The 22,143-nt window shown below is 43.3% G+C and overlaps 1 protein-coding gene across 2 annotated transcripts in view; it reads left to right on the top strand.

Moving 5' to 3' along the window:
- The first annotated feature begins 3,214 nt into the window (after positions 1-3,214).
- The window catches only part of LOC118369824 (zinc transporter 6-like), an 84,874-nt gene continuing 65,945 nt past the window's right edge, over positions 3,215-22,143 (top strand). Inside the window, exons 1-4 of one of the 2 annotated variants that reach the window (XM_035754549.1) lie at positions 3,215-4,333; positions 5,220-5,266; positions 5,549-5,635; positions 11,824-11,908. In XM_035754549.1, the coding sequence (XP_035610442.1) occupies positions 4,075-4,333; positions 5,220-5,266; positions 5,549-5,635; positions 11,824-11,908 (478 nt within the window). In that variant the 5' untranslated portion in view covers positions 3,215-4,074. The remainder of the gene's footprint in view (positions 4,334-5,219; positions 5,267-5,548; positions 5,636-11,823; positions 11,909-22,143) is intronic. The other variant, XM_035754550.2, reaches the window with a different exon arrangement.

Here is a 22,143-nt window from a genome sequence, read left to right as displayed (position 1 = left end):
CCACAATCATCTCCTTTGTTTTGTTGACATTGAGTGTGAGGTTATTTTCCTGACACCACACTCCGAGGGCCCTCATCTCCTCTCTGTAGGCCATCTCGTCGTTGTTTGAAATCAAACCTACCACTGTAGTGTCGTCAGCAAACTTGATGATTGAGTTGGAGGCGTGCATGGCCACGTAGTCATGGGTGAACAGGGAGTACAGGAGAGGGCTCAGAACGCACCCTTGTGGGGCCCCAGTGTTGTGGATCAGCGGGGTGGAGATGTTGTTACCTACCCTCACCTCCTGGGGGCGGCCCGTCAGGAAGTCCAGTACCCAGTTGCACAGGGCGGGGTCGAGACCCAGGGTCTCGAGCTTGATGACGAGTTTGGAGGGTACTATGGTGTTAAATGCTGAGCTGTAGTCGATAAACAGCATTCTCACAGATGGGTTAGGGCAGTGTGCAGTGTGGTTGAGATTGCATCGTCTGTCGACCTATTTGGGCGGTAAGCAAATTGTAGTGGGTCTTGGGTGTCAGGTAGGGTGGAGGTGATATGGTCCTTGACGAGTCTCTCAAAGCACTTCATGATGACGGAAGTGAGTGCTACGGGGCGGTGGTCGTTTAGCTCAGTTACCTTAGCTTTCTTGGGAACAGGGACAATAGTGGCCCTCTTGAAGCATGTGGGTACAGCAGACTGGGATTACTATCATATCGAAATAAACTTGGAGTTTGGAGGTGGAGCAATTGAAGTCCTGGTGTTTGTGATGCCCGGCGTTTGGTGCGACGCAGAACCAGTGGTGAGCGTTGTGAAACATAGGAGTCAGTGTAAGTCGTTTTGTGTTTTGAGTCAGAGTCTCTACCCGACAAAGTCATGTTAGGATATATCAGTTATCCTGTTAGAGCTTTTGCACCGAATCCACTGCACTGTTTTAGGTGCAATATTTATGGTCATGTTGCAGCAGTTTGTAGGCGGGAGATTCCAAGATGTGGGAAGTGTGCAGGAGGGAATGCGATAGAGGATTGTGTAATTTATATGCATAAAGTTGTTTGTGTCAACTGCCCATGTTGCTGAGGATCAGAAGTGTCCGGTGTGAGAGAGGCAGGTTGAGGTGCAAGAGTCAGAGTCGTTCATGCTTAAACATGCTTAAACTACCTGACCAAATCCTAAAGCAATGGGACTCCTTAAATCTTTCACAGATTATTACCAATCCCACAAGGTGTGACTCCAAACACCCAGAAAAGGCTATTCTTCTTTATGGTATCCTCACAAATAATCCTGATAGGTATCAGTCTGGTGTTTTCTGTAATGATCTTAGTGATCACTGTTTAACAGCCTGTGGGTGCTCAGTGAAACAACCTGTCCTGATTTGTCATAGACCCTTGCTAAAAAACTTTAATGAACAAGCCTTCCTTCATGACCTGGCCTCTGTAAAATGGTATAGAATCAGCTCTGTCGAAGACTCTTGGACCTTCTTTTTTTATATTTTCAGTGGTATTATCAAACACTCCCCCATAATGAAAATGAGAATTAAAAACAGGTTCAGCCCCTGGTCAGCCCGTGTTTCGAACCGTGATCTTGCAGAGTTACTCCACCTCAAGAACTGCATTTGGCAAAAGGCTCGGCACACACACTCAGGCTGACTGGCTCTTGTTCAGGCAAATGAGAAATAAGTGCGCTCAGGCTATCCGGAAGGCCAAAGTTAGTTACTTTAAGGAGCAGTTCTCTCTCTGTGGGTCTAACCCCAAGACGTTCTGAAAAACGGTTAAAGACCTGTAGAATAAACCCTTCTCCTCACAGCTGCCCATGTCCATTAATGTTGATGATGTGGTTGTTACTGACAAAGAAGCACATGGCTGAGCTCTTTAATCACCACTTCATTAAGTCAGGATTCCTATTTGACTCAGCCATGCCTCCTTGCCCGTCCAACATCTCCCACCCCTTCTAATGCGAAGAGCCCCAACGCCTCGCCCTCTTTTTCCCCTGCCCTGCTACAAAGTTTCTCCCTGCAGGCAGTCACTGAATCCGAGGTCCTGAAACTTGACCCCAAAAAAACATCTGGGTCAGGAGGTTTAGACCCTTTCTTCTTTAAGGTTGCTGCCCCTATCATCTCCAACCTTTTTAACCTGTCTCTCCTTTCTGGGGAGGTTCCTATTTTCTTGGAAGGCAGCCACGGTTTGTCCTTTATTTAAAGGGGGAGATCAAGCGGATCCTAGGCATATTTATATTTTGCAGTGTTTATCAAAAGTGTTGAAAAAACTTGTCAATAATCAACTGACTGGCTTTCTTGATGTCTATAGTATTCACTCTGGTATGCAATCTGGTTTCCTCTAAATAAAGGTTAAATATAAAAATATATATATAAAAAAAAGTGCAGTAGGTGTCGTATGCTGAGGCAGTGAAGAAAGTAGAGGAGGATGGGTCAAGAGTGAGGGATCCTGAGCGGATCCATGTGTGTTGTAGAGAGATAGGCCTACAAGTGACATATGCTTCATTAAGGTTGGCTTTTTAGCATTCATAGCAATGGTTATCAACTGTACCTCAAAAATCCCAGAAAATATATGTTGTGGTGGCAGATGCAGAGAAGTATTTGGGTATACGAGATTTGGCTTCAGAAGAGTTACAGGGTGTGTTGAGTGGTTGTGTGCCGTCCTCCCAGGCTATTGTGAAGGTGCAGGTCAAAGTAGATAGGGTCAAAGTAGGTGAATGGGGTAGTGTGTTTTTAATGGGTGTATGGTTAATGTGAAGGTGTTTTATTTGTATTTATTTTTGTTTCCAATTTCCAAATGGGGGCGTTAATGCAACATATTGAACGCCAACCGCAGTTAAACTCCAAAGAAGAAGAAGAAACTTGGGAGTCACGCGATATGGTGTGTTTTCCTCCCCACTACGACTTGGCTAGAAGGGATCCAGAATGTGTCAAATTAAAGTCATATTGACGTTTCGTAGCAGGTTAAGATAATTGACGCAACAGGTTAGAATAATTAACGTATCAGTTTAAGAGAATTTGGTTAAGGTTAGGAAAATGGTTAGCTAAAATGTAAAAACAAATATTTTCCGTTAATTTGACAAATGCTGGATCCCTTCGAGCCATGACTCTACTACTCGAGAAACCATGACGTTTATTATACTCTCGATAAAATAGATTATGATGAACTTCACAGGGCGGTGAAAGTGCATTGTGCTCTTCATACTGCTTTCCAATAAATATAGAGGGTCTTATTCGGATGACATAAATGCTCGACTGCCGTTTGACAAAGAACAATATTATCGCTTATCATGACAATACCCTCACTGAGCCTAACCGCACTGTATCTGCGATCTTTGGCTAGAGCGCCCGCGCCAAGGTAGACGGCGTTGCTATTTAATGCAACAGTTTTTGTGGCAAAACTATCGGAAGAGTTGAAAATGTGATGGAAACATACTGAAATTCCTATTTTTATTCGGTACCTAAAAACGCAAGTGAAAATAAATGCGTCATCAAGCACTGATTTTTATCCGCTAAAAGTCAATTTGGTGGAAACACTTCACTGATGGGAAAATGTGCATATTTTATTTTTGTGGGTTCGAGAATTCCGCGTTCAAAATAACTGGGAACTCGTAAATCTCCGACCTCCGTCTTTAGTGCGTCCAAAACAAACTGTTTACTCGAGAGGGAAAAAACGAAGTCCGACTGGGAAAAATCGATTTGAACGTTCATCCAACTCGGGCCTCTTTCTAGAGCGCCGATTTTCCAACCTGAAGATCACCGACGCCATGATTTGACCCCGTATTTTTCCTAGTTGCCAGATGTTTTGAACGCAGCACTAGCTATTTAAACCAACTGTGTCGGTCAATTTGGTGAATGTCTTCATGTCATTTGTATTAATACAGAATCTTATTTCTTATCAACCACTAACATAACTGCAATTTCAGCAGAAAGTGGGTCTTGAATGTATCATTCAGAGATACGTGATTTCATTAAATTATCGGGGTTTTTTTTAAGCAAAAAAATTGTATCTTCTCACCTGAAGTTGTATGACGCCCTGAAATCCCTGGCTGTAAAACCATGTAAACGATATTTTTTTTCGGGATAACCAAGAGCTGGATCAAGATAAGATGATATACAGATCTGTGAATTTGTGCAGGCACGCGCAACTAAGAGGTTCTCGAGAGTTCAGTCGATTTGAAGGGTCCAAAATGGCGATGGATGGTATGACCACATCTCCATCAGGACTATCGTATCACAATGTTGGGGACTTTTACCCCAGAAAATTCGGTTCCAAGCCGGACGTGGTGCCGTTCGGGGTGACCGAGAGGAAAGTTGGTCCCCTGGATAAACCTGACATGGTGGCGGTGGACGTTATCAACGATTCAGGTAGTTAGTTAGCTAACGTTGCCGGTAGCTATGTTATGCTAGCTAGCCAGCGCAATGTTATTGGTAGCTAGGGTAACGGTAAACTGGCTAGCCACTGTTAGAAACCATAATCCGCTATGAAGCATCTTTCCACAGCTGTGTGCAGCTAGCTATCTAGGGAAATCGTCACTGTAGCTAATGCATTGGCATTGCCATGTGATGATTGCCAAGACGATAAAACGTGTCAGCTAACGTGCTTTGCTAGAGTGAGCTTACCTGAATTCCGGGGCAAAGTTAACTAACGTTGATGACGTTTCATCTGCTAGTTAGCTGTTTAACATTAGGCCAGGAAATCAAAGCAGAGTTAGGTGGCTGACTGGCTATCTGCAGATTTCTTAAACCTTTGCCAACTGCATCTTCTTGCTCCATGTCTTTAATGTCACACTCCTGATGGAGACACAATTGCACCAAGAGTTTACATTAACATAAAACACTGGGGACACACTGGCCTGCGGGTAAGTCTTAGGTGGAAATGCATTTTGAAAACCATGCATAATTTAGGCTCCAGAGTGGCGCAACGTTCTAAGGCACTGCATCTCAGTGCTAGAGGCATCACTACAGACCCTGGTTCGATTGCAGGCTGTATCACCACCGGCCATGATTGGGAGTCCTGTAGGGCGACGCACAATTGGCACAGCGTGGTTAGGGTTTGACCGGGGTAGGCCTTAATTGTAAATACAATTTTTTTCTTAACTGACTTGCCTAGTTAAATAAAATTACAAAAAAAGAATAATAATCAAACATGCATCATTCTGGTATCTTGACAATAACGTTAAATGAATACTTTACTTTATATCAGTACTTTGTATCAGGGCTTTTAATAACCACATACTTTCTCTTCCTCTAGATATACCAATGCACAGAAAAAAGCATGAAACTGACATGTTTGTGCTGGTAAGTTTTCCTTTTTAAGACAAGTTGGGAGGCCTAAAGTAAAAAAAAATATGTATATATATATATATATGTATGTGTGTGTGTGTATATGTATTTAATTAATTACTTACTGGCAAACTTCTGTAGCTGAAGAAGGATAAACACTACATTGTGAAGCCACTAGATGGTAGTATTATGTAAGACTTATAGCTTGTATCCCCCTACTTCTCTGCAAGCATTACAGGTTTCATCCTAATCTCTCACATCCTTTCACGTGACTGTGTGTTTGTGTGGTACCCACAGGGTACTATACACCCATTCCGAATGACGCACAGGTCCTTCTTTGGGAAACTCTCTCAAGAATTCCGCTTGGTGACTTCAGACAGACAGGTAAGTTAGCAGAAGGGCTGTATGCATTCGTGTGTATCGCCTAATACACCTTGCTTTTTGCACACTCTGAAACAAAGAAATAGTATATTTTTTATTCCTCTAACGACCTCTACAAGCCAGAATTTTCAATAAAGTTATATTTGAACTTACTCTACCGGTTGTCTGGGTGATTGTTCCTTATGTCTCACAAAATAAAATAAAAAATACCCACAGGAAAGTATTATAAACCCTAGTTTTTAGAACGTCGGTCTATATTTTCAATCTCCTGATGCAGTCGCAAGTGATGCACACTATGTAGAAAATAGTGTCAGTAGAATGAAACTACAAAGCGGAAATACAAGCTGACAGAACCATATACACACCAGTGTTCTGAAAAGTCAGGTTAATAACACTTTCCTGTGGATATTTTGTCTCAAATTTCCAGTGGTAGAACAACTAAATCAGGGGACAACAGGTAGAGTAAGTTAAAATGAAGTTTACTCAACATTTTGAATTTATATTAACACAAAAGTGGAAGCTTCCACACTCAGACTTGTAGAGGCTAGCATGTACATTAATATGCCTCCGGGACAAACTCTCCCGCAATGCTCTTTGTTTGGGAATTCCTCAATCCCCCTTCCCAGATGACCCTGACTTTATTATTGCACTCTTCTGGTAAGCTGTTTAGACATCTCATCTCATAGGCAAGCGCCCAAACACCTCATGATAATCTTTCACTCAATGGACTTCTCCATCACAGTGGGAATTGACAGGTCTTGCCAACCCAACTTGGCAAATAGAGTTTTCAGTAATCTGGTTGATAATGGACTTGTCCAGGAAGGCTCAGAGACTTGATGGAATTGTAGAACACGTGGGGTGGCGTGCAGAGTGTAATCTACTTTTTGGCCTACACCAAGGTCCTACTTTTACAAACAAAACCAGGAGTGGATTACAGTGCACAGTTTGCAGGGCAAACAAATTCCAAGGCTAAACATTAATTGAATGTGAAAATGCCGCTCCCCTCATGGTATCACATCTAATTTGGGGATGCTCAGCCCGTGTTGTGCCCTCCTGTGCAGTGGGTGCAAAGTATATGTTGTCTTCCAGCCCATTAGAAATTGATGGCAAGGCAGTGTTGATTTGTGAAACGCACAGTCTCAGGTAGCTCAGTAATAGCCATTTGCACTAGCCCAACTAAAGTTAATGGAGCTAAAAACAGTCACTAACTAGACCAGTTTGCGAATCTGCAATGATCAGATGCCACCTTTTATAGGGGAGAGTGGGGTAAGTTAAGTTTTTTTTTTCAATATTCAGCATCACTCAGTTGAGAAATATTATTCATTCTAACAAATAAATCTACATATTTCAGGGTGTTGTTTATACCTGGAAATAATCAGAATTCATGTAACCGTTACAGTTTTGAGAACATATCTTGTCCAAGGGTAAGTTAAGCCGCCTACACATCTTTGTACTGTATGACATATTACCACTTCTTTTTTAAAACCATGTCTATCTTTATTTCCCAAACACAATTAAATCACAATAGCATTTTGTTTTTAAAATAATTTTAAGCATCTTTTAACACAGGCTTAAAGCTATAATATGTAACTTTTTGGGTGACCTGACCAAATTTACAAAGAAATGTGTATTATAGATCTGTCATTCTCATTGAAAGCAAGTCTAAGAAGCGGTAGACCTGTTCTATGCTTCACGTTCTTAAGTTTAGTTTTAGGGTCTTTAACATTTTGGTTTTGTACACCAGTTGAAAATACAATATTTTGGGTTATGGAAAGATATTTCACAGCGGTTTAAAATGATTCTCTACAATATATTTTCTTGTTTAGTCACATAAATTGAAATTAGGCAAACTATTAGAATTTTAGGAACCAGGAAATGGTGGTGCGATTTCTGTATAGTGCATCTTTTTAAAGGGATACGTTGGGATTTCTGAAAGGAGGCCCTTTATCTACTTCCCAGAGTCAGATAAACTAGTGGATACCATTTTTATGTATGAAGGAAGTTATAAGTTATAAGTAGTTTCGTGAGCCAATGCTAACTAGTGTTGGCGTGATGACTGGAAGTCAATGGGTAACACAAGTTAGCATTGGCTCGTGAAACTACCTGTACTTTCCTTCATACTGGACACGGACATGAAAATGAAAAAGCGTGTGCGAGCAAGGAGGCCTACAAACCAAACGTTACACCCGCTCTTCAAATTCGTGGACTCAGCTATTTCAGCCACACCCATTACTAACCGGTATATAAAATCAAGCACACAGCCATGCAATCTCCATTGACAAACATTGTCAATTGAATGGCCTTACTGAAGAGCTCAGTGACTTTCAACGTGGGAACATCATAGGATGCCACCTTTCCAACAAGTCAGTATATTACATTTTTGCCCTGCTAGAGCTGCCCCGGTCAACAGCAAGTGCTGTTATTGTGAAGTGGAACGTCTAGGAGCAACAATGGCTCAGCCGCGAGGTGGTAGGCCACACAAGCTCTCAGAACGGGACAACTGAGTGCTGAAGTGGGTAAAAATGGCTTGTCCTCGAATGGAACACTCGCTACTGAATTCAAAACTACCTCTGGAAGCAACGTCAGCACATTTTACTGTTCGGCGGGAGCTTCATGAAGCGGGTTTCCGTGGTCGAGCAAATGGGTTTCTATGGTCGAGCAGCCGCACACAAACCTAAGATCACCATGTGCAATGCCAAGCGTCGGCAAGAGTGGTGTTTCCATTGGACTCTGGAGCAGTGGAAACGCGTTCTCTGGAGTGATTAATCACTCTTCACCTTCTGACACTGACAAACAAATCTGGGTATGGCGGATGCCAGGAGAAAGATGTCTGCTGCCTGAATGCATAATGCCAACTGTATAGTTTGGTGGAGGAGGAGTAATGGCCTGGGACTGTTTTTCATGGTTTAGGCTCCTCCAGTGAGTGAAGGGATATCTTAACGCTACAGCATACAATGTCATTCTAGATGATTCTGTGCTTCCAACTTTGTGGCAACAGTTTGGGGAAGGCCCTTTCCTGTTTCAGCATGACAATGCCCCCATACACAAAGCGAGGTCCATACAGAAATGGTTTGTTGAGATCGTTGTGGAAGAACTTGACTGGCCTGCACAGAATCCTGACCTCAACCCTATCGAGCACTTTTGGGAAAGATTGGAACGCCGACTGCGAGCCAGGCCTATTTGCCCCACATCAGTGCCGACCTCACTAATGCTCTTGTGGCTAAATGGAAGCAAGTCCCCCGCAGCAATGTTCCAACATCTAGTGGAAAGCCTTCCCAGAAGAGTGGAGGCTTTTATAGCAGCAAAGGGGGGGACCAACTCCATATTAATGCCCATGATTTTTGAATGAGATGTTCGACGAGCTGGTCTCCACATACTTTTGTTCATGTAGTGTACGTTTAAGACCTCATATTGAAGCTAATAGAGAACCCAACTAATGTATTGAACAATGTTAAAAGTATCTACTTTTATGTAGATACAAGCATCATGAAACCTCAATGCAATAAATTAATTTGACTTGGTGAAAATCTGTTTTTGGACTTAAGTTCCGTACCACTTTTTCCATGTGGTTTCTTCGTTTACAGACTACATGAAATGACCTCTTCCCAAAGATTTGGTCAAATGATTAATTTTGTATATAGTTTCCTAGAAACACGGGTGGCTCATCATCCCCCTTTGGCTCAACATACCCCTCTCTCCCCTACAGGTCTACTTTGGTTTGCCCCTGTTTTGTCAAGCCTTTGAAGCATCATTATCACTTGCACAAAGACAAAGAAGTGGCTATGTGCAACATATTTGACATGTAAACATAACTTTTTTAAATGTAGGTTGTATCCAAAATATCCCTGGTATATTTTCCTGGAAGGCTTTTGATTCGCTTTAGGGTACCTGGCAGAGAAACAGGCAAAAGACTCTGTGACCTTGACAGTGAAGTCATGTGGGGGCATGTTATGCCTTAAAACACTTAGGACTTTAAAATAAGGTCTTCATGGAGGATGGATATGGAAACATTCTCTTTTTCTTAGTATAAAATAATAAAAACAAAATGTTTGAGTCAGGAATACTCTGACTGGATATTGTAGCATACAATATAATTCCGGACCCCACTATAGGCTAGTATCAAAGGATCAGGGCTGCATGTGAAACCGACATCACTGCTAGCTTAGTAGTATTAGCTTCCTCCCTGAGTACAACTTGGAGTAAACTGTCCGTACCACGTCTCAAACCCGGGTTCCTCTGCCGCTCTAACATGTACGTGACTGACATCCTTGACAACGTACGAACCAGTTGAGCTATAGAAAAAGATCCAATTTAGATTGCACCATTGGCAACATTTTAAGCTGTGCATTGAGCTTACGGCATGTTCTTATCTCCGTTACACATGGGATATTGGATGGTATAAAGACCGGACTGTAAGGCTTCTGTCCACAGGGACACATTAAGGCTCTTGACTGATACCCTGCTCTCCACTGACTGTGCACTGTGTACAGCGAGGGTACATGGGGGTTCAATCCCCTCTTTAGGAATTATCTGTATGTGTTCCATCTGCCGGTGTACTAGCTAGCTCTGCTAGTGTAGCTCTGCATGCCTCTACCGAAGGACCAATGGGATGGCTAGCCTCGGGGTTTCACTGTCTGGGATAAGCTGCTTTTGGCTCCAAGCGGCCCATCTGCCAGAGGTAAAGGCCCTCATCTACAAGAGTAGGGACTAGGGAGAGAGTGTGCTGTGGTGTGACTTCTGACTACTCTCCCTAAAAGCTGTATGGAAGAGGCACTGGGTTTGGTTTTATAGGAACAGAGACTGATTGAGGTAGTCATCTTAGTTCACTTCACATGCATGGAGAAGAGACTAAGTTTTCTGAAATGAAAGGGGTCTAGACTTGATACTTTTAGTGGAGAAAGTGGGGACGGTTGTCTTTTGATAAGGGTGTGATTGTGTGATACTTGAGGCTCACTGTGGCTGGACACTGATCCGTCCTTGCACCTACTAACAGGAGTCTTCTAGAATGATTCTGCTGTTGACCTGGCATTAAAATACAGTGGGTCCTCTCCCCCTGTGCTGTGGAGTAGGCCTATACTCTGCTGGATTAAAGGCATAACAGTGAAACTACTAGTCACACAGAGAAGATGCAGTCAGTCTAACTTCCATCACTACGGAGCTTAACAGTCACTTGGCATGTGTCCTGTATAATATAATAATAAGCCATTTAGCAGACTTTTATCCAAAGGGACTTAGTTATGGCGTGCATACATTTTACGCATGGGTGGCCCCGGGAATCGAAAACACAATCCCGGCATTGCAAGCGCCATGCTTACCCAACTGAGCCACACAGCAGCCATGGATAACTCAGGCTTATAATGCATGCACGTTGTGTGGCGCATGCTCGGGCTGATGATGCAGTATAGTGTTTGTCGCAAGCTGATGATGCAGTACTTTAGGTCGACACGTTATTTATAGATGATATATCAGCAACTATAGTCTGTGACTCAGGGAGGCTGAATTTCCTAAGGGTGTTTGCGAGTGTCACTCCAATGTCAAATTTAACTTCGATATGTGATGTCTTCAGTACAACCCTCAGGAAAAAGATGTGTTGACATGTTTACCTGCAATACCGCCATCACCCAGAGGGTGTCAGTGTGTCATCTCATGTGTTTTTCATGTGTGTCTGTTAGTGTGTGGTTGGGATGTGTTGTGCAGCATACTGTCGCTATGTTTGCACACACACACACGGTCACAGCGTTCTGTAGGGCCCTGACGCCACAACAGGCCCACACACACACTTCAGCTCCTATCTCTGTCCCTGGCTCCGGCTGTCACAAGACGCCCTAGCCCTGTCATAACACTGCGCACCGCAGTAATTGTAGATTTCACAGCACTCCAAGGACAGCCTCTGACTCCAACACAAAGTGACAGGCCAAGCAGCAGTGGATGGCCTCGAGTTTGTACCGTCCTCCTCACATTTTTGCTTTCCATTTTTTTACACGGTTTGTCTGATACAAAGCATTCACTGAATTACGGCGTAGATTAAAAATATATATTTCTTTAACAGATATAGGTTAGACACGGGCACAATATAACCTATCATCCACTTGCGTTACCTGTTAATATCCCACACCCATCAATCCTATACATCTAAAGGAATTCATTTGGTTTGGAAAGCTCTATTTAATGTTATGCTCTGTGTGTTTCAGTCATGGAGAATCCTGGTGTTTAGCATGCTGAATGTCCTCTGTACTGGTTGTCTGCTGATGTGGTGCAGCTCCACCAACAGTATGGGTGAGTAGTCCTCATCACGTGATAGTGTTCCACACAGCCAGCCAGGCGTAGTAGAGGACGTCAGTGAGAACACTCTGTACTGACATTGTTCTGATATTTTGCTCTGATGTAATTCTGTTCTCCCTAAAGTTGTTCACCTAGGGCCATGGCAGTTCACACCATTTTAATAACTACTTAGATCTACTCGTGATGTCCAGAGAGCGAGAGATCCCATATTATAGATTTAGTCACAGTCCTCTTGACCGAGGGAAATAGTAATTCATCTAGTATGATCCGACCTCCCCACCCACACATTGCAGATTAGATCTTTGCTGGTGTCGCAGTCTTGTTGTGATGATGATCATGGTGAAATCAGTGTGAAATCCTTTTATGATTAATCCCTCTGAACATTTGTGCAATGAAAAACATGGCAACACAAGCAGCCTCCACCAGTGTTGTGTGTCAGAGACACAGGAAATGGAGGACGTTCAGATATTGAGCAGCCCGAGGAATGCGACACAGACGTCAATAGCCAGCACAAATAAACCGCAGCACCAGGCAGTTAGACCCTTCTGCTCAGAGACAGAGGAGAATGGATCCACAGGACAGGAAACTGTTGGTACACTTCCTATATGGTGTTTATCCACACCGAAACCAAGCTGTGCTAATATTGAAGCCATTGAGGGCGAGAGAGAGTCTTTCCTCTGTGCTGTAATGGCATTTTCCAGCCTATATCTGCACAGATCAGCCTTGTGTTTAGGGAGATGGTAATGTGATTACCATCTGTTTATGGAGATGGTAATGTGTAGATCTCATAAGCTGCCCCCAATCTTACATGTCAACATCAATATGATATTATTACTAATTCAAGTAAAGGGATTTAAAAAAATGTTATGCACTCATAAAACAAGTATGATGTCAGTCCCGCCGCAAATAGTATGTGTTAAGCGTAAATCAAAGTCCACAGACGCGATAGTCTGGCGTCGCATTATGACTTACTGTAGCTACACGGCTCTGAGACCACCATCTGCGGGGGACGCACAGCCCGAAAGTTCACCTGCCCACAATTCCCAACCAACGTGTCTCCGGTACGTTTCCTCTATTCATTTGAATGTGTTGACAGTTGGAAAAATTGCTTGAGCTGCACTGAGAATTCGAGAAGTATGAAAGCCAATGGTCCAATATTCTAGAACACTGCTGTGAGTACATGTTTGGAAATCATGTATTGTACTTATTAGAACACATATTAATTTGCCCAAGTTTACCATAAGACATGAACAGACTGCGTCAGTGATTTGTATTCCCTGGAATTTTCTGAAGAGGCAACGGCACAGGCATGTCCCTGTGTGTGTGGTGCTTCTATGTCTACCACTTCGTTTAGCTGTTTTTGGCTTTCCCAAAAACCTTTTCAATTTAAAGTTAACTACAAAGTAGCCTATGCTTACCTGGCAGAATCATGATTATTTTTGTAAATCCAGTGGGCTTTTGTTTAGCAAACTCACATGTGCGCTACAGGAACACTGCTAACCAGGGTAGTGGGTTCGATTCCCGGGACCACCCATACGTAGAATGTATGCACACATGACTGTAACTCGCTTTGGATAAAAGCGTCTGCTAAATGGCATATATTATTATTATATATAACCAAACAGTGCTTGGTGCATTGTATAGAGATTGCAATGTTGTATCTGTGCCATAATGGCCCTGGTGACAGGCTCAATGGCACTGCCCATGCTCTCTCCATTTTAAAGCAGTCAATTTTCTTATGTTAAAAAAAAGTGTAAGGGCTAATATAGGTGACTTGCCGCTGCCGCCTGCCTTGCTGGGGTCTTGAACCAAATCTTGTCATTAATTTATGTCCACTAGATGGCAGTCATATTGCTTAAAGCCATTTACAAACTTGGCAAACCAATTGAAGACGATAATGCTCTGATAATTGGCTGCTCGCTCCCAACCAATAGGAATCCCAACCCAATTGACTGCCATTGAAGGCTTCTGCCATTTGAAAGTAATCTCCATGCAAAATGGGTTATTTCCATGTAATGCTCTCTATACATCTTTACAGTGCATGCACACTTAATTTAAAGGGCAACTACACTCAATCAAAATGTCTTAGATTTTTCACAGACCTCAAAAGTGGTCTCCTGTGTGGTAAAATTAGGGCTGGCATAATTACAGTGTAACCGTGTAACTGACGGTTATGGATGAAGACCGCCATGAAAATAAGTTAATCGTCATGACCGTAAAACAAATGTATATATGTCTTGGTTGAACAAATCGCTGACTGAGGGACCACAATGCAGCAGCAGCAGCACATATAGAAATAGAATGAATAGAACAGGTTCAGAACCTCTTACCCTGGCAATTTGACTGAACTCATAGGTACACTCGCAATGGTTGCCAGTATTGTGATGCAATAATTTCAATGGTAATGTAGAATGTCAATGTAGGCTAATTTTGCTGGGGGGCAATGAGGAGATTCTGAATCTTTCTCCCACAGTCCTTTTCCCCACGCGTTTCCATGGTAATTCCATTGTGTGTTCGATTGACCTCTTTACCGCATCCATGGCTGCTAGTCCACCCATTATGTCATCATTGACTTGAATGAGTTCATTGTTGTGAACTTAGAACATCCAGTCTAGTTTTTTTTCTATTAAGTGTGGTTTTGAAAATCAAAAACCTGGAAAGATCATTTGAAAATCTGTCCTTCTCCCAACTGTATTTGTTTGCTCTGGTATCTTTTTGGTATTGAGTATTGTGATGCTAAACCTACTATCAAACTCCAAATTATGATATTGTGACAGCACTAGTATACAGTGGGGCAAAAAAAGTATTTAGTCAGCCACCAATTGTGCATGTTCTCCCACTTAAAAAGATAAGAGAGGCCTGTAATTTTCATCATAGGTACACTTCAACTATGACAGACAAAATGAGGGGAAAAAATCCAGAAAATCACATTGTAGGATTTTTTTCAATTAATTTATTTGCAAATTATGGTGGAAAATAAGTATTTGGTCAATAACAAAAGTTTATCTCGATACTTTGTTATATACCCCTTGTTGGCAATGACAGAGGTCAGACATTTTCTGTAAGTCTTCACAAGGTTTTCATACACTGTTGCTGGTATTTTGGCCCATTCCTCCATGCAGATCTCCTCTAGAGCAGTGATGTTTTGTGGCTGTTGCTGGGCAACATGGACTTTCTACTCCCTCCAAAGATTTTCTGTGGGGTTGAGATCTGGAGACTGGCTCGGCCACTCCAGGACCTTGAAATGGTTCTTATGAAGCCACTCCTTTGTTGCCCGGGCGGTGTTTTTGGGATCATTGTCATGCTGAAAGACCCAGCCAGCCATGTTTCATCTTCAATGCCCTTGCTGATGGAAGGAGGTTTTCACTCAAAATCTCATGATACATGGCTCCATTCATTGTTTCCTTTACACGGATCAGTCGTCCTGGTCCCTTTGCAGAAAAACAGCCCCAAAGCATGATGTTTCCACCCCCATGTTTCACAGTAGGTATGGTGTTCTTTGGATGCAACTCAGCATTCTTTGTCCTCCAAACACGACGAGTTGAATTTTTACCAAAAAGTTATATTTTGGTTTCATCTGACCATATGACATTCTCCCAATCTTCTTCTGGATCATCCAAATGCTCTCTAGCAAACTTCAGACGGGCCTGGACATGTACTGGCTTAAGCAGGGGGACACGTCTGGCACTGCAGGATTTGAGTCCCTGGCGGCGTAGTGTGTTACTGATGGTAGGCTTTGTTACTTTGGTCCCAGCTCTCTGCAGGTCATTCACTAGGTCCCCCCCGTGTGGTTCTGGGATTTTTGCTCACCGTTCTTGTGATCATTTTGACCCCACGGGGTGAGATCTTGCGTGGAGCCCCAGATCGAGGGAGATTATCAGTGGTCTTGTATGTCTTCCATTTCCTAATAATTTCTCCCACAGTTGATTTCTTCAAACCAAGCTGCTTACCTATTGCAGATTCAGTCTTCCCAGCCTGGTGCACGTCTACAATTTTGTTTCTGGTGTCCTTTGACAGCTCTTTGGTCTTGGCCATTGTGGAGTTTGGAGTGTGACAGTTTGAGGTTGTGGACAGGTGTCTTTTATACTGATAACAAGTTCAAACAGGTGCCAATAATACAGGTAACGAGTGGAGGACAGAAGAGCCTCTTAAAGAAGTTACAGGTCTGTGAGAGCCAGAAATCTTGCTTGTTTGTAGGTGACCAAATACTTATTTTCCACCATAATTTGCAAATAAATTCATTAAAAATCCTACAATGTGATTTTCTGGATTTTTTTTCTAATTTTGTCTGTCGTAGTTGAAGTGTACCTATGATGAAAATTACAGGCCTCATCTTTTTAAGTGGGAGATCTTGCACAATTGGTGGCTGACTAAATACTTTTTTGCCCCACTGTATGTTGTTTGTGTGGTGTCAGGACAACACTAGTTTGTGTGGTGTCAGGACAACACTAGTTTGTGTGGTGTCAGGACAACACAGGTATGTATGTGTTTGTATACTGTATGTGATAGGCGCTGTACAAGCTTGTGGATGTTGTTTTAGCTGTGTGTTATGAGTTTGGTGCTCAGACCGAGAGGAACGGTAGTGTAGTGGTCTGAGGATTTTATTATAGTGTTTCTGTGTGGCAAATTAGATCTCTTCCACATCTCTGAAGGTTTTCCAGTCATTGCATATTTACCCTAATGTGCTGGGCTGAGCATTTGGCTTCTGGTTCATTAGACCATTCTCCTCTCTCCCTCCCCCTTCATAGTAAACAATGCCAGTGTTACAACAAAGCAACGCTACACTGCTGTTGCATAGGTGATGTGTGCTTTTCATACATGCTCCGTACTGCCTATGGTGGACTAGTCATTCCAGTAGAGCATCATCAACTGAATGACATTGTGAAAACAAAAGAGAATCTCTAATTGAATTTGATACGATAATGTCCCAAAGGCATGCAGGACGGAACCATAGAACGTGGGGTTTGCATAATTGGGCCGAAATTGGCCATGTCAGCGGCCATATAGTCACACAGGAGGAGGAAGAGCGGCGAGCCTGGTCTGAGAACAATCTGAAGTCCCCATCAGCAGCACCAAGCCTCATCCCTGTGACTGGTCCTAGCTGCTCATTTGTGAGAAAGCGGCTTCCTGAAGAGATCTCCTATTCTAAACTTGGGCAGGAGATGTTTTTCCATTACAAAACTCTAAAGTGGAGGGCTACTACTCCTAATCCTTCCTTGCAGATTGGATAGAATCAATGTTAGCTCCACAGAGTTTGACGCAAACCTGCGGGTAAATCTTCACTGACCCATAAGTTCAAGTGCAGCATTCGTGGTTGAGCGAGATAACGATTAACTAAGAGAAAATGTGACTACACTTAAATCTCATTGTCTATTTATGGGGGTTTCCAATTCAGTGACACTGAACAAAACACAAGGACTACATGCTGCATTTCTCTCTAACAGGTCTATTTATAGTGCATTTTCATTAAGCGGTTGTTAAACAAGCATGCATAACGCTACTTGGGAGAGAACATGTAATTAACAGTGGCATTGTAGGCTATTACTAGGCTTAGCATGTGAATACATCGAGGCCTAGTGATAGACTAGCACCCTCTCCAGCTGCCTCAGACTACAACAACAGGAGATGGGCTCCTGCCCTATGAGCCATTCTGGCTCGGGCAAGGCTTACTTTTTAGGCCTAATTTTGAGTATAAGGGAAGCATAAATCCTAAAATAATAATAATTTGGTGGGTGCTTATAATTTGTGCTATTTCACATATGTTCAAGTGTGTATTATACTCATGTGTGAATTGGAAATGTGTTTTTTGTATATCCCAACTCCCCCCGAGACACCCTCGGAGAGTGGGGTTATGGCCAGGGTCAGCCATTATCAACAGCAATTAGGGTTAAGTGCCTTGCTCAAGGGTCTACGGCAGATTTTTCACCTTGTCGGCTTGGTGATTCGGACGAGTAACCTTTTCAGTTTACTGGCCCAACACTCTACCCGCTCGGCTACCTGCCGCCCTAAGATGTCATTAGCATGAAGCCTTTCAAATTCAAAAGGAAGACATTGCAGTGCAACACATTTTTTGTTCCAGTTTCTCATAAATATACTAAAAAGGAAAAATGGATCTCTTAAGAGGCTACTTCCGCTGATATATAGGTACATTATCCTGTCTGTAGCTAATAGCTATGAACAATGGTGGAAAGATAATAGCTTGTAATTTACAGATTTGTTGCTAATTTCAGGAAGAAGAGCCATATGTACCTTTAAGAGATAGCAACCAGAAATGTATTTATATAGCTAGCAGATATTGTGGACCTGACGAAGATCCTCTGGATCAAAACATCATTAAAGGTGGTAATTATTTGGGAGTAAACAGTGTACAGGCCTTTATGTTATTTTCATGTATGTACCATTAGCCAAGCACGCACGTTTTTTTGATGGATGTGCGTGTGACCACAGCCACTTCTTCAACTGAAAATGTTCTGATTCGATAACAATTTCCTTTCATTACCTATCTACAAAGTATCTGATAATGGTGCCTTCAGGGGTGGTGTTGGGACGTTTCCAGGGATGACTCTTAATTGTATTTCCTTGATTCCTCGCATCCTCTCTCCTCACCTCCTTCTCAAAGCGCATTTAGTGTGTGTGTATAACTGATCCTAAAGTGGTGCGCTGTTCCGTAGGCTGTCGGAATAAAACAGATGAGTCTACAGGAATGTTTGGTGTTGTCAGCTGGTCCGGATCAAATTTTGCACCGGAAGACTAGATAAAGTTTCAAGCTGTTAAAAATGTTCCATGCCTTAATTTGATATGCGTATCCCTCTTTTGTCAACACTTCTTTTAGCTGGATCAATAGTTGCCTGGGATTGTTGGTTGTGTAGGTCATTACAGACAAATACAAACTGACTGCAGTGTGCATAGGGTTATTGTTTTCAAGGCCCATGATCCTCCAGGTGTATTCCCTTCTTATACTGTTTGTTTACTATGGCAATTATTCTGCTGAATTGTTACGCGGGATTATACTGGATGATTAGAAAGGGTTACTTTTAAGCATGTTTAATGCTCTCTTGTGATTCCTGGAAATTCAGGACATTTATTTTCTGTCTTGATGGTGTTATGGAAAGTAGTGACTGGCCTTGGTTCAGAGTCTTGTTTTTATTTGTTTAATTCACAGTTTAGTGTGCAGTGTGTTTAGTTTCTGGAGAGAAACATACACACACACACACACACACACACACACACACACACACACACACACACAACTAATCTTTGTGTTTGTTCTATGTGTGTGTTAGTGCATCTGATGTCTGTCTGCTCTGCTCCTTCATAGCAGACAGCCTTCTCTCAGAAGCACTATACTCTGGGACTGTGTGTTCCCACCGTATTTCTACAGCTGGGGGAAGCCAAGCGAAAGGAGGTCAAGTGCCTGTTCTGCAGGCTTATAAACACCCCCCCCCTCCTCCTCCTTTATCCCCCTCTCATCCTTCCTCCTGCCCGGAGAGAGAGGGAGAGCTGAATGAAAGGGTTTACCCTGTCCTGACAACCCCCCCAGTCTGAGCGGCTCGCTCAGTGTGGCTCTCAGGAGATTGGCATGGTGGAAAACTGTATGCAGATGCCTCCCCCCAAAAAGTCTCTGTGGATAAGAGAGTGTGACTGTCAGAGATGGGAAGAGATTGTGTGTGGCACTTGAGGTTATCCTGTCTAGGCCCTTGCAGCATGTGTGTCCATGTGTTTGTTTGTTTATCTTTGTTTGTTTGTGTCTGTGTGAGCACGTGTGTGTCTGCGCTCCAGTGTGTCTGTATTTGGTGAAGGGAGAGTTAGTTAGTCCCCAGGCCCCTCCTGTTCTTCCCCGCTAGAGCACAGCTGGTGAGTCCCACAGGGCTGTGAGTAAAGGGAACAGTCATACATTCAGATTCACTTTCTGTTCCAAACAGTTCTCAGCTTTGCCAATAATAAAACTCACTTAATTTATTCCCCATACAACCACATAAAAAAAAATATTATGTGGGTGCTTATATTTCTTCTATTTCACACATGTACAAGTGTGTATTATACGCATAAGTGGATTGGAAATGTGTTTTTGCATATCCAAACTCCCCCTGAGACACCCTCGGAGAGATGGTGACATCTGCTTTACTTAGAATCTAGCCCTGAACACTGATCTATAGCTACACTGCTCAAAAAAATTAGGGGAACACTAAAATAGCACATCCTAGATCTGAATGAATGAAATATTCTTATTAAATACTTTTCTTTACATAGTTGAATGTGCTAACAAAATCACACAAAAATGATCAATGGAAATCAAATTTATCAACCCAAGGAGGTCTGGATTTGGAGTGACACTCAAAATTGATGTAATGTCCTTAAAACAAGTCAAAATGAGGCTCAGTAGTGTGTGTGGCCTCCACGTGCCTGTATGACCTCCCTACAACGCCTGGGCATGCTCCTGATGAGGTGGCAGATGGTCTCCTGAGGGATCTCCTCCCAGACCTGGACTAAAGCATCCGCCAACTCCTGGATAGTCTGTGGTGCAACGTGGCTTTGGTGCAAGACATGATGTCCCAGATGTGCTCAATTGGATTCAGGTCTGGGGAACGGGCGGGCCAGTCCATAGCATCAATGCCTTCCTCTTGCAGGAACTGCTGACACACTCCAGCCACATGAGGTCTAGCATTGTCTTGCATTAGGAGGAACCCAGGGCCAACCGCACCAGCATATGGTCTCACAAGGGGTCTGAGGATCTCAACTCGGTACCTAATGGAAGTCAGGATACCTCTGGCGAGCACAGGGAGGGCTGTGCGGCCCCCCAAAAATGCCACCCCACACCATGACTGACCCACCGCCAAACCGGTCATGCTGGAGGATGTTGCAGGCAGCAGAACGTTCTCCACTGCGTCTCCAGACTCTGTCACGTGCTCAGTGTGAACCTGCTTTCATCTGCTTTCATTCGCCAGTGGCGAATTTGCCAATGTTGGTGTTCTCTGGCAAATGCCAAACGTCCTGCATGGTGTTGGGCTGTAAGCACAACCCCCCACCTGTGGACGTCGGGCCCTCATACCATCCTCATGGAGTCTGTTTCTGACCGTTTGAGCAGACACATGCACATTTGTGGCCTGCTGGAGGTCATTTTGCAGGGCTCTGGCAGTGCTCCTCCTGCTCCTCCTTGCACAAAGGCGGAGGTCGCAGTCCTGCTGCTGGGTTGTTGGCCTCCTCCACATCTCCTGATGTACTGGCCTGTCTCCTGGTAGCGCCTCCATGCTCTGGACACTACGCCGACAGACACAGCAAACCTTCTTGCCACAGCTCGCATTGATGTGCCATCCTGGATGAGCTGCACTACCTGAGCCACGTGTGTGGGTTGTAGACTCCGTCTCATGCTACCACTAGAGTGAAAGCACCGCCATCATTCAAAAGTGACCAAAACATCAGCCAGGAAGCATAGGAACTGAGAAGTGGTCTGTGGTCACCACCTGCAGAACCACTCCTTTATTGGGGGTGTCTTGCTAATTGCCTATCATTTCCACTTGTTGTCTATTCCATTTGCACAACAGCATGTGACATTTATTGTCAATCAGTGTTGCTTCCTAAGTGGACAGTTTGATTTCACAGAAGTGTGATTGACTTGGAGTTACATTGTGTTGTTTAAGTGTTCCCTTTTATTTTTTTGAGCAGTGTATATAATGGCTCCACGAGGTTTGCTTTTTTTCATAGACATTTAGTTTATAGGCTAGAACTAGGTAATGTGGTTCGTGGACAGTATGTTCAGTACAGCTAATGGCCTCATTACCTTATGTAATCTTTATCGAGCTACCTAATATGAGCTAATCTAATGGCAGCATCTGGTTTTGATGTTGTTAAATTAAGACACTTTGGTACTACTGAGACATTCCACAGTCACAGACTGAGATCCACCCTGATGACAGGAGCCTATCCAAGCCAAGTCTGGTCAGAGACTGTTTATTCAACTCAGGGTTGGAGCAGGGGAAGATTTCACTACAAGCTGGTGTGGAGCTCCTCAGAGGCCTGTTCTTGTACCCCTATTAATTTCTGACAGTCTACTTAAAGTGTGGAGTTCCAGCCTCTTTCTGCAGCCTCACGTTACACAAGCCTATTAATTATTGGACAAAACCAATGTGCTGCTCACCCGTGTCTTCCTATTCAGAGAGCTAAGCTATATCCTACTTGCCTCATCCATCAGGATTCAGTGTATGCTGTCACTCTGACAACAGTAGGGCCAA

This window comes from Oncorhynchus keta, chromosome 36 (assembly GCF_023373465.1).
Source record: "Oncorhynchus keta strain PuntledgeMale-10-30-2019 chromosome 36, Oket_V2, whole genome shotgun sequence".
NCBI classification, from domain to species: Eukaryota; Metazoa; Chordata; class Actinopteri; order Salmoniformes; family Salmonidae; genus Oncorhynchus; species Oncorhynchus keta.
This window is presented reverse-complemented; position numbering and strand designations above follow the sequence as displayed.